The sequence below is a fragment of the Macaca thibetana genome, chromosome 1 (genome assembly GCF_024542745.1).
Source record: "Macaca thibetana thibetana isolate TM-01 chromosome 1, ASM2454274v1, whole genome shotgun sequence".
NCBI lineage: Eukaryota > Metazoa > Chordata > Mammalia > Primates > Cercopithecidae > Macaca > Macaca thibetana.
Window position 1 is genome coordinate 46879932 of NC_065578.1, and position 13352 is coordinate 46893283.

General features: G+C 53.9%; 1 protein-coding gene across 1 annotated transcript in view; it reads right to left on the minus strand.

Moving 5' to 3' along the window:
• Positions 1–503: 503 nt before the first annotated feature.
• The window catches only part of TRABD2B (TraB domain containing 2B), a 230764-nt gene continuing 217915 nt past the window's right edge, over positions 504–13352 (minus strand). Inside the window, exons 7-8 of the mRNA XM_050749640.1 lie at positions 4643–5457; positions 504–583 (exon numbers count right to left, since the gene is read on the minus strand). Coding sequence (XP_050605597.1) covers positions 5253–5457 — 205 coding nt within the window. The 3' untranslated portion in view covers positions 504–583; positions 4643–5252. The remainder of the gene's footprint in view (positions 584–4642; positions 5458–13352) is intronic.

The following is a 13352-nucleotide window of genomic DNA, read 5'->3' on the forward strand; positions in this document are numbered from 1 at the left end:
GGTGATAAGAGAACAACATCATGCATACCTTTCAAATACATGAATCTGAAGCCTGTGTTGCACAGTGAATCAAGCTGGGGACAAGCTCTGTGAGGCTCAGGAATGGGGCAGGGGCTCTGGCTTCCTCTGTTCTGGGCTAATGCCTCCTTTGGCTGAATCAGCCCCTGCCCACCCCAGCCACTGGGGACCCAAGATGTCTGAGAGCCCTTTGTCCCTGGCAGCTCACCGGAAACATCTTAGACTTGGATCCTGTTCAAAGCCCACTTTCCCCACAGCAGGACTGGGATGAAGGGGGCCTTCGAGGCATGCTACTCTGTCACCTTTCCCGCCTCCACATGCTTTCAATCCCACGGCAGCCTGTGGGTCCTGGGAAGAAAGCCAAGCACCTCATCTCCACGGAGGCCCAAGATTGTCCACGTCACCCCTGCCCTCCAGTCCCAGAACCGCCCGGGCAGGAAACAAGGTCTTCATTTGACAGACGAAGAAGTGAAGGCTCAGAGAGGGACAGGAACTTGCCCAAGGTCATCCAGCAAAGTGAAGGGGTATCTGGAGTATTTCCGGAAAGGAAGAGCCCAGCTCCCACCTGGAGAAAGGATGAGGATAGCTGATGCTCCCTGGAAAGGGCCAGGGGGGGTCAATCAGTTCTCGTAAACCCTTTCTTTCCTCCCCTGGGGTCAAGGAAGGGGGCAGAGAGGGAAGGAGCTCTGGGATGGCCAGCTGCGGGCCTGGGTTCCAGTCCAGTCCTCCCCCACCTTTCAGAAGTTCCCATGCCCAAGGGCAGCAGGCAAGCCCAGCTGGGTTGTTGAAGGGGGCACTGTGAGGGGTGGTGGTGGTTGTGGGTGGAGTGGGGAGGCTGGACTTATTCCTGAACCTTACTGGTTTAGACAGCCAGCGGGGTGATTTTTTTGGCTGCTCAGATGAATTTCTGGAAAAATAACAATGTTCACAGAACCTGAGCATTGCAGAGCCAGGAGGGACCCTCAGTGTCATCTACACCAGGCCCTCACCAAGACGTCAACTCTCCTGCCACATCTTCAGCCAGTGGGCACACTGCCCCTGCTCAAACACTTCTCCTGATGGGAAACTCGCCACCCTCGGGGGCTCCGGGCCATCCCCGGACAGCTTTGGTTTGCTGGAAATTATTCCACTGGCGGAGCTAAGGTCTGCCTCTCTCCTTCTTTCCTGCCTTCATTCCTTTCTTCCTCCCCTTCTTTCTGCTTCCTTCCCTTCCTCTTTCTCTGTCTACACATCTGTTGAGCACCATCTTCGTGTCAGATGAGGATACAAAAACAAAATCACATGACCTCTGACATTAAGCTGCTCACAGTCCAAGAGAGGAGCAGATACACAACTAGATAGTCACAACACTGGGCAGTGGGTATTATGATAGATGCTAAGAAAGCACAGAGGAATCAGAGGGGGCTTCCTGGAGGAGGTGCTATCTGTATTGCTCCTCAATGGATGAGCAGTTACAGGGGAGAGAAGGGAGTTTCCAGGGGTAGGCAGCAGCACGTGTGAAACATCCTGTCTATTCTAGAGATGACTGCACATCACGCTGGCCAGGCACAGGGTAAGACACATGAGAGACATGGCTGACAAGGTCAGCAGGGTTGGGTCATGAAGGGTCTAGAGGACCCTTCATGGGTCAGGCTGAGGACTTTGGTTCTTATCTCACAGTCACTGAAAAGCTATCACCCCAGTCCCAATTCTGTTGTCTGCCACACAGGATGCCATCAAAGCTGCAATTCCCTGGGAGAATTTCTCTTGTCCTTCACAGCATTTTTAACAGACTTTCCTTTTGGTAGAAGGACTTTCCCTCCTCTTTGGGATCCACTGTGGCAATGGCACTGGGCTGGAGATTAGGAAGTGGGACAAGGGGCCTGAGCACCTAGGCTTGCCCAGGTCTAGCTGAGGCCAGGAAGTTGTAGGTAACACAGTGTTTAGCATGAAGGAAATATGCTTAGGATCTTTCAATGCAGGGACAAATTTGCTCATAGCCAGCACAAGGTTCCATGCTTCCTAGATCCCAGATCTTTGACTCTCAGGCCTGGAGGTGCCCTCGGCACCCCTTTGCAGCTCCCTGGCAGCCTGATTCTTCTCCCTCCACTGTGGATGACGGGGCTCTCCCTGTCTTCATCTGGCTGCTGGCGCATCAGACCCAGCACTGAAGGAAGACCTGGGGACATGGCCATTCCGACATGCCCCAGAGAGCCCTTCATCACACAGTCAGCTTTCACGAGAGATAGAGGACCCAGGGCCACACTAACATGCTGCTCCACCTTAAGCAAATCACTTCGCCTGCTGGGTCTCAGGCCTTTCATCTTTCCTGCCCACCTCATGGTCAAACAGAAAAGTCTAAGAAGTGCACACAAAGTTCTCAGAGGAGCAGGAGCATTTTACGAGGCTAGGCACGAAGAACATTTCTTGAAGAAATGTCAGTAAGTGGTGGATAGATCGTGCCAAAGGTGTGGGTGGCTGCTTATGGAATGGTGGTGCTCTGGCCTAGGATGAGAGAATTCAAGTACCCTAGCCATGCAGATTCCTGCATATGTGTCTCAAGTCTTTTGGGTCATAAGTCAGTAAGTTTAGTTCATTTTAGACCCTGGCCAACTGGTGGTCCTCAGGGATCAGTGAACTTTGGCACCAGATGTCTGACCATATTGGCTCTTGCTCTCCTATAGGTACATGTCTACTCCATCAGTTAGTCCAGCCATCTTTCTTTAAACACTTGAATTAGGGTAAGGGAGATTTTAGGATCCCCTAATCTGCCCAGAGGAGGGATGTGGGAAAGACTAGGGCTGAATCTTCCTGAAGTTAGGGGCCAGGACGACGTAACCTAGCATTGTGCTGCTTGTCCCATCTTGATAATGAGTTCCTCTGGGCCAAGGAGAGTGGTTAGATTCAGCTCCAATACAGAGCCTGGCATTGCGTGTGCTCAATAATTACACGCTGCATTAATTTACCTTCTTGGCCCAGTGCCTGGCACAGATCTGGGCACACGGTCAGCTGCCTGGACTGTTTACCCAAATGCTTCATCTTTAATTAACCTCAAGCTCCATCTCAATACATCTCATGCCATACTCTGCCCCAAACAGAGAGGAATCTGGCCTGTGTGTTTCTAATTCCTTTACACTTATCTCATCCAAATAGTGCTCTGCACGATCCGTTTGATGTCCAACTTCTGAGCCTGCTTTATAAGTCAGCTAAGTCCCTTCCCGCTCAGAAATAGGAAGTCGCATTTTTGCCAAGGATAAACCAACTCCAGCCTGGACTGAGGTCAAGTTCAGTTTACAGCATGGTGCCCACAGGGCTGGCTGGGCCCTCTGAGACAGACCTCCAGTCTCCTGCCAGGTCTCAAGCTCAAACACGTCCATCAGGGCTGAGCTGTAAAGAATTCAGCTGCCTGCCAAGATGCCCGTGGGACTCCTGACCATCCCATGAGCTGCCCAGAACTGTGCCATCTCAGAAGGGAGACAGCTGCCAAGCTGGGAAAGATGGCACTGGGGCCAATCAGCTGCATCAAGCCTGCCAGGGAAACCCGCAAAGCTGTAAAGCTGGGGTGCACGGGGCTGGGAGTCAGCAGGCCCACTAGGCTGTGCAGTCTTGGAGACGTGTCTCCCCTCCGTGGGCCTTATTATTCCTCCCACTGTTACTATTATCCATCAAGCGAAGGGTCCTTTCTGCTGTCAGGTTCCAGGACTCTGTAATTACTGAGGCACCTGCTCTGCGGGGTTTCAGGCCTGGGAGTTAGCCCACCTGGGTCCTCTGTCTCCTCAGCCACCACCTTGAGGAGCAGAGGGGCTAGTCTCTCGGAGTCCCTGTCACTTGCCTCCCCACTTGGCTGCTGTGCCTCCCCAGGTGCCCCACAGCTGTGCCCGTCTCTCAGCCTTTGATTTGCCAGGAAAGCTTCTCATGGGCTCCAAGATCTGGCGAGTCAGGACATGCAACACGTGGCACATGCTGTTGCCAGAGCCCTTTGGCCAGAGGGGCCAACATACGCAGCCAGCCAAAAGGTCTCTTGGTGGAGTGAAAGCTTGTGCTGGCCCTAGTTTGGGTGAGATCTGCCTCCCTTGGAGCTTCCCTGGCAGACAGAACATGGCAGAACAGGGAGCAGGAGGCAGGAATTGTTTTGCATCACACTGATCTGGGGCCACATCCTGGCTGGCGGATCTTCAGCAAGTCCCTTCACCTCTTTGGGCGGCTGTTTCCTCATCTGTGAAATGGGGATAGTAACATCTCACAGAACTAGCATGAGGATCAGTGAAGCAAGTGTGCAAAGTGCTTGCCACACTGCAGGCTTTGGACAAATGGCAGCTCTCATTACTATTAACATCATGTGAGGCCTAAGCCCCTGTCTCTAAAACTGCCCTCCTGTGCCCACTCCAGTCCCTCGGCCCAGCTCAGTCCATTTAGCCAGGACTTCAACAGCCTGTCCTTTAACCCAAGCTAGATTCATGACACCAGAAGAGAGAAGTCCGGATTTATGTCCTCGCTCTCCCACTTGCCTTGTGACTTTGGGCTACCCACCTGGTTCCCTCTGGATCTCAGTTTATTCATGTGTTCTGTGGTGTGGGAACTGCTTTCCTCAGCACCAGCATCCCACCCCCCACCCCACCCCAGCGCTTTGGTTGAAAACACTTACCAAGAGCTCTGGAAGGCCAGTTCACAGACACTCGGGGGTTCAAAATAGCAGCATTCTCTTTCCTAAATTATCTTCCCAGGCCGCGGGTGCATCCAGTGGAGGGAGGATGGCCAACGTTCACACCTCTGCCTCCCAAATCCAGCTTCACAAAAGCTAAGCCTGTCTGCCTGCCCCTCCCGCTGAGGACCCCACAGTAGGAGGAGCCAAACCCAGACCCAGGAGGCTTTGGTGATCCAAGAGCAAGCCAGTCCAGAGCCACAGTCCACAGGAGGTCACTGATGTCTCGGGTTCCCCTCCCGGGCCGACACTAGGGCTAGGGGGTTATGACATAGGCCACATAAAAATAGTTTTATCAGTAGAATAAATACATTTCTCCTTTTTAATATGGACACGTATTTTACAAAAGAGCCCCATAGCACTATGGGAAATTAAGATCCTTCTACAAAAAAGAAGATGTAACTTGGGTACAGTAAAGCTCTAGTGTCTAGCCGATCCCGTCTGGACTGCCCTCGAGGTGTTGGGCACCCCTGCAGGTGGTGGCAGGAGCGGTGGGGTGTGGCCGAAGACCCCTGTGTCATTTCTCTGGCTTCTCCACTTGGGGTGGCCGAGGTCAAGAGGGCCCAAGGCTGTGCAGCAGGAAGCGGGCAGCGATGGTGGTGGCAACGGCGGGGAGGAGGCCCAGGGTGGGTGCCGAGCTGCTGGCGGGCCCTGGCAGGTCCTGCTGTTGTAGCAGGTCTGAGGGCTGGAAGGGGGGCTTGGCCGTCCCGGAGCTGTGGGTGGGCTGCAGGGGCAGCGGGGGCGGCGAGGCGGTGGTGCTGGAAAGGAGGAAGCACATGGCAGAGTGACCGTTGGCAGTCTCATCCTGGGTAGAAGCTCAGATCTGACTTTTTCAGGTCTTTTTTGCCTCATACAATGGAGAAGGGAACAAGGAGCTTGAGCAGGCAAACTGGGCAGCCCAGAGCCACACAACCAGCCTGGCTGAGCTCCAGAGTCCACATGGACCCCCTATGCCAGGCTCCGGGGGATGGGCCAGGCCCTGGCAGCCACAGATTGTCACCTCTCAGTCACTCAGATGTCACCACTTGAGAGAATGGGTCCCAGGCAGAAAGAGTAGTGTTTTGGGGAGATAGATCTGGGGTCCCATGGAGTGATCAGCCATCGAGGTAACAGGTGCCTTGCCTGCTGGCTGTTCTCCCCTTGCAGACCGCCAAAACATGCAGAAAACAAGACAAGCAACCGCACTGCGTCCCCTGCCCTCATCGTAACTACCGCTTGTTGAGCATCCATCATGAGCTCAGCACTTTACGAGCAATGTTTTTGGTCCTTATAACAAGCCTTCAAAATAGGTCTCATTGCTCCCTTTCCATGAATGAGAAAACTGAAGCTCAGAGAGGCTGTGTGGTGGCTGGGCAGGCTACCTGGTGGTCAGGTCCCGGAGGAAAGTGGGAGTGGGACGCCATGAGGCAGGAGCTCTGGGTCGGTCTTTACTTTGCACAGCTGCAGGATGTGTTTAGTGAAAGGTGCTTCACTAATTTCACTAAGTCCTTCACGAATTTACAAAAACAGAATCCAGTTTCGGAGATAACAGGTGAGATTCTCGGCTCAAGAAAGCCCATGTGACAGACAGAGAGAGATGGAAGGAAAGTCAGGGCAGGAGCCAACTGGAGGCTGACCTGAGCCCAGCATGTGGTGGCCTTGGGAAGCTGGAGGGGGAGGGCAGGGGGACTCAGGGCCAGGTTACTGGCTCAGGTCCAGGAAAGAGACACATAGGAAATGGACAGGCAGAGAGACACAGAGGCTAACAAAGGGACTGAGGAGGGACTGTACAACTACAGAGGCCTAGCAGAGAGGTCAAGAGTCTGACAGGAGACCTGTGGACGAGAGGGACAGGCTCTGGAACAGAGAAACAGGCTGAGCCCAGAAGCAATGGTCATGCCTATCCTCAGGGAACCCTGGGCAGGCAGGAGGCAGACAGAGATGCAGATGCAGACAGAGGAACCCACAAGCCCCCACCCAGAGGGGAGCACCGGGGGGCAGTGGGTAAATGAAGGGAAGGCCAGGAGGGCCTCCTGGAAGAGGGAAGGCCACAGTCAGCCTGGAAGGCAGAGCGAATTTAGTTCGAGCATGGGGGAAGGCACTCCTGGCCAGTGAGAAAAGAATGTAGAGAGCCCTGCCCCCTGCATCAGGCTGTGTGTGAAGTGCTGGCCACTCCTTAACCTTTAGACCTTATGACAACACTGGGAGGCAGGATGACTGTTGTCCCCATTGTACTTAGGAAGAAACTGAGGCACAAAGGGGTTAAGTGGCTTTCCTCCAGGACACAAAGCAGGGCCAGGATCTGGACTGGGCACACAATAGGTGCTCACTAGCAGATGGGTGGACAAGAAGCTTGCCCTTCCCTTTGGGCTGGCCAACCTAGAGGGTAGGCTGTAGAAACAGGGCAGGGCGGGCTTCATGGGGTCTGCAGTGTGAGTACCTTCCTGCCATGCTTCCCACTGCTTGCCCCGTCCTCGACAGGCTGCCCCGGGTCACCCTGGGCTGCATTTCCTTGGGCTGGGCCATGAGGTCCTAACAACTGGCCAGAATCACAGTGGTGAGAGCCTGTAATCATCACCAGCAGAACTCAATCCAGGCCACCGTCCTGGCTGGACGCCTCTCACACAGCCCTGGCTCAGCCTCAGCTAGGCTGGGTAGGCAGGGGAGGGAACCTGGGGCCACCAAGCACACCCTGACACCACTTGGGCTCTTGGTTTGGGAACAGGGGTCCAAACCGCCTCTGGGCACTCTGTCCTGGCTTGATGTATGTCACTAAAGAGAGGGGTCCTCATTCACTGCCCCGTCCCTCTCTCCCTCTACTCTCTTCTGGTGATGCTCTGGCCTTCAGTACCCCCTGCAGCCTGCATAAAGTTCCTTTCCATCCGGTGTGATGTGCCATGATCTTCTGTCTTTAGAGAGACTCCAAGGAGCTATCAGGAGGGGAGGGAGCAAACTCTTGTCCCACCCAGAGGATGCAGGGATGGTGTTTCTGAGTAGAGTGTGTGTGTGTAGAATGGGGGGGAGGGCCACTTGGCTTCCAATGCCCCTTACTCACCCATAGAATCGAGCATGTTGTGCCCTCCCACCCCATGCCAGCCTGATCTGGCCTGACTGCTCTCCCCTTTCATGGTTCTCTCAACGCACACCACCCCTTCCATCACACCTACAGTCTTGCTGCCATTTTCATACTCACCTTTAAGGCCAGACTCAATGCCCTTCCCCTGGAGGCCTTCTTTGATCTGCCTTCCATACCTCAATGCCACTTGGGGCAGTTAAGGCTTCCCCTAAACCTTGTACATTTCTCATCGACCTCTCTGTGTTGTAGTTCTCCATTTATTATACGTGGTTTGCCTAGGTTTCTATACGTAATGTGCTTTGAACAGTGCCTGGCACACAAGAAGTGCTAGATGAGGTTGGCTATTTTTAGCATCATTATTAAAATTTTTGTGTCTGTGTCTCTCCTAATAATAACACCTTCCACTTATAGAGCACTTACAGTGTGCTGGCAGACATTGCTTGGTGCTATACACGTGTTATGTTGTTATTATTCCCCTTTCTAAGGTGTGGAAACTGAGCTTGAAGGACTTCAGATTTCTTGCAAGAGACACGATGTGCATGGGACAGTGTCTCCCCAGCCTGAGCCAGGCCAAGGAGCTGCCCCTGACTGAACAGACGAGCAAACCACTGATGGAGAGCCCGTGAGCAAAGCGTGGGTGCTTCTGGCTGAGATCTCTCAAACCCGCAGATGGAGGCTTGCTAGGTGGGGACACTGAGGCCTCATCTGGCCTCAGCCCCTGGAGGGGATTAGTGTTTGTGCCGGGCAGGGATCATTCCCTCAGCCTCTTTCCTCCCTTTCTTTTCTAATGAAAACAAAACCAAATTAAAAAAAAGAAACCCACACACAAAACACAAGAAGTCCATAAAGACGTCCTCCTAGCTGCTGCCCCAGCTTTTTGGCCTGAGGAACTGTTGGTTTGGTGGGCTGGCTTCAGGAGAGCGGACTGGTGTGCCCCTTGAGGTGCCCAGAGCTGAGGCCCCCACCATCAGAAGGCGAGACCAAGTAGGAGTTATGAATACTATGTCTCATAAGGCGCCCAAAGGCATTTTCTTTCACACTTTGAAAACCAAAGATGAAAACTCCCGCTTGGAGCCTGAGTGGGCTTTTTATTGCTTGGAAGGAGTCCCAGAGAAATGGGGTAGGACTGGTGGGGGGTGGAGGACAAGCCCCTCCAAATGCCCCTAGCCCACCTCCTGGGCCTGACTCTGCTCACAAAGCTCAGTCCCCCAGTCCAGATCCCCACCCCTTCCTAGGCTCACAATGGGGGAAACTGTCTCATGGCAAAGTGGCCTCGAAGCCAAACCAAACACTGCAAGTGTTCCCAGGCTCCGCAGAGGGCTGGCACCAAGAGGCCGCGTCGGCTCTGAGTCAACGGGGACCCCAAAGTGGGGAAGAGGCCCTCTGCTTGGGCAGAAGGCAGAAGCCCGGCTCTAGCCTGTAGTGCGTTCCTGGCTTGCTATGTGACTTTGGGCAAGTGCCATCCTCTAGAGCTCAGTTTCCCCATCAACACAATGAACAGGAAAAGACCCATGGTCTTTAAAATGTTTCCTAGCAGCAGAAGCCAGAGCGAGATCTTAGGTAGAAGCCCAAGGCAGAAATCACAAGCCCAAGGCAGAAAGCAAGGCTGTGTGTGTCTGAGACACTGTCAGTTGTCTGACCATGAGGCACCTCCAAGGGGCTCCCTGGAGCAGGGGCGGATCTTGGCACTAGAGGGCTTCTGAGAGCCATCCTAGGCTAGGTTCTGGGCATCCCGAGACTTCTTGCCAGTACAAGGGGCTGGTGGGCTCTGCCCTGACTGACCTCCTTAGAGAGCTTCAAGGAGACACAGAGAAGACCGGATTTGGGGCACACAGGGCCTGGGTCACAGGTGGCCCTCTGCCTGGGGATAGAGATCTCACTGTGCTCACTTAGTGGAGACCCTGTCGTGATGCCAGTCTGGGCCTCAGCCTCTCTGGGCCAAGCAGGTCGGGTGAGAGATCCAAAGCAACTGGTTTGCCTGCAGCTCTGGAGATCTAGGACTTCAGGATATCTAGGGTTCCTCCCGCCTCCACACCTTTGTCCACACGGTCTTCTGTGCTGGGAACGCCTTCATGCTTTGCTCAGCCTCACTGGGCCATGACTGACCGATTCCATCTTGGGCACAGGGCAGACAGGCTTGTTTTCTAATAGCTTCATAGCAGACCATAGCTGGAAGGGCCTATCTGTCCCTCAGATGGGAAACTGGGCCCAGAGAGGAAGCGGGACTTACCAAGATCACTCAGGAGAGTTGAGGCAGGGTCTCCGGACTGTGGCTCCGGGCTCTTCAGTGGCATCACACTGGGAGCCATCTGTCCCTAACCGTGACCCGAGACTTTTCCTGTTCCTGTCCCTCACTAGCACTAAATGCAACATGTGCCCAACATGTTCCTGTTAAACTGGGAGAAGTTCACAGCACCCACCCAGTGGTTCATTTAAGTGTTCAGGCCGAAGGCCCTTTCTGCTAGAGTCGGGGGCTGGGTCATCTCAGACCAGAGACTCTGAAAGTCACAGGTGTCAATACGAGCTGCAACTGTTACCGAGTGTTACTGGTGGTCTGATGCCAGCTTAAGGTTTACAAGCATCATCTCACATAATCTCTTCAGCCTCAAAGCAAGTAAAAGGGGGGACTGGATTTGAACCCCATTCTGCCTGAATTTGTCTGTTTTCACTCATTGGATGAGCCTGCTTCCCATTCTCCTGGGGGCATCTTCTACCTCTAATCTGATGGGGTCCTGGCCTCACCTGGAGACTCCGCCCATCTCGAACCATCCCAGAAGGAGGCCTGGCTGTGCTATGGGGAACTGGAGCTGGAGAATCTGGGGCAGGAGGGAGACACTATGTCTCTTCCCCTCTTTGAGAGCTCTAGCCGTCTGCTCAAACCTCAGGGGAAGCCGAGACCCAGAAGGCAATCACCCTGGGGCACATGTGTCCTGCACCCCTCCCCCTGCATGGTTGAACCCACCAAGGCTCTGCATCTGTCTTGTCACCCACCTCTGTGCCCTGATTTGGGCCATGCCTGGCACTGGGAAAGTAGTCTCTTGTCTACACCTGGCCAGCATGACTTGCCCAAGGACTTCCAATCTAGATGGCCCAGACATTCTGTTCCCTATTTATGAAACTCTCCTTCCTCTCCCATATCAGCTGTGGACTTGGAGAATAAGAGCTGGCATGACCTCCAAACACCCATCAAGGCCCTAACTGCACAAAAGGAGAAACTGAAAGAGTGCCGCGGGTCCCACACTGCACAGAAATGACCTCTGCCTTGTTTTAGAGCACCCTGGTCACAGCCCTGCCCTTCCCCCAAGTCTGGCTCTCAGAGGTGGGGGTTCCTCAAGAATATTGTGCCACTGCACAGCCATCTGTGGACACTCGCTTCATCTGCCCTTTCCATTGGGTCCCCATAAATCATCCTGCCATGGGCTACTGCTTCTCTAAACTTCCTCCAGTGTGTGTTTACATCTCAAGTAATGAGGGGCAAGGGGGAGGCCAGCCTGTTCCAGGTGGTATCCAGGACAGGCGCTCCAGGCGCATCCCTGGCTCACTCCCTCCTTCTCACACTCGCTCCCAGCCCAACCCAGATCTGATCCTCATGGCCTCCTGGCGTAGAGTATGAGTGAGGACTCACAGTCTGTGCTACTGTGTCAGGACAGGGGCACCCACCGGCACTGCGTGGAGGAAGGGAGGGCTTAGCTGGGCCGGGGAATGGGGGGATGGCAACCACATGGTGCTGGGTGATGACAGCGATCCTCAGCGTCAGGCAGGTCTGCCTGACTCTCTGCCTGGCTTTAGGCAAGTTACCTAACCTGCTGAGTCTGCTTCCTCCAGTATAAAATAGGCCTATCTTCCACAATTCTTGACAGAAAAAGGGACAGAATGAGGCAGGTATCTGGCACAGCAGGGAAGCTTGACAGATATCCACTGGTACCCCACTCCAAGCGAGAGAGGAACAAGACAAAGGTGTGGAGGTGGGACGGGGCACCTCGGGTGGCACGCAGCCTGGTGAGGACAGGGCCGGCAGGCCCCAAGGAAGCAGGGTGGTGGCTGAGGCGGCAAGAAGGTGAAGGCGCTGCATCTGGGCTGAGCAGCGGAGTGGGGGACACTGTAGGACCCCAGGCTGGGGAGCAGCCATGCGGGAGGGCACTCGGGGCCAGTATGACAGGGGCAAGATGAGCTGGGAGAGGTGATGGGGAGGAGGGGATGGCTCCAATGGGGTTTCGGAGGAGAAAAACGAGAAATGGGAGTAAAAGCTCCCCCCAAAATGGTTTTGTTAGAAGGACTACCAATGGGCCCCAGGTCACCCCCAGAAAGCCCTCATCTGCTTCTCTTAGAAAATTGGAAACTTGGGGACTGCAGGAGGGTGAGTCCCCTGGGAGCAACGGAGGCTGTGCCCTGCCCCTGGGTCTCTCAGGGAACTCAGGGCCTGCTCCCCTAGAAGCGGCAAGAAATTTCAACAAACAGGCTGCCAGGCGGTGGTGGAAACTTTCTTCTCCAACCCAACCAGATGGAAGAAAGTTAGCCAACTGCAATTTACCTGTAGGGATAGAGAAGGGGCTCCCTTCTTGCCAAAGAAAAGCTGTTTTCTTCTCCTGAAATCAGGCTTTGTGTTTCAGAGCTATGTATTGTGAGAAGGAAGCTGTTTGGAGTCATTTGCTGAAATTTACCTTTCAGACGTGGTTAGGGGCTGGAGGTCCATTGCTGGAGCTGACAGCCCAGCTTCCTGTCACCCCATGGGCTGGCCCCATCACTGGCCGGGTCTCCTGATCACCCTGGTGTGTTGATCAGGGCTCTGAGTGACCAGCCTAATTGGAACTCTTAATGGGCTGCCAGCTCCTTCACTTGCCTCAAGCCTCCTTGGCAGCCTGCAAGCCCTCCCTGCCACTGATTAAAGTGGCTCTCAGTAACTCTATGCTCTCACTCCCGATTAGAAGGGGGCGGCCCATGCTGGGCACGCGACCCGACTGTGTCATAGCCAATATAGCCACAGTAATGCCTCTGCCTTAGGCAGGCAGGGTGATATGGTTAGGCTGTGTCTCCACCCAAATCTCACCTTGAATTGTAACTCCCATAATTCCCACGTGTTGTGGGAGGGACCTGGTGGGAGATAATTGAATCATGGGGGAGGTTTCCCCCATACTATTCTCGTGGTGGTGAATAAGTCTCACGAGATTTGAAGGTTTTATAACCCCTTTTGCTTGGTTCTCATTCTCTCTCTTTGCCTGCTGCCATGGAAGATGTGGCTTTGCTCCTCCTTGCCTTCTGCCACAATCGTGAGGCTTACTCAGCCATATGGAACTGTGAGTCAATTAAACCTCTTTTCTTTATAAATTACCCAGTCTCAGGTATGTCTTTATTAGCAGCGTGAGAACAGACTAATACACAGGGCCAGGTTCTGCAGAAGTACATTTCTCAGTAACCCAAGGTTCTCTGAAACCAATGCCCAAAGGATCAATGGGCTTGACTCTTATTTGCTAGAAGTCTTTTAAAGACAGTGTGTACCCCACAGTTTATGATAATGGGATGGACCATGTCAACATTTTGTCAATGGCTCTGACACCTGGCTGTAGGAGATTCATGAAGTGCAAAGTACAAGAGGCAGCC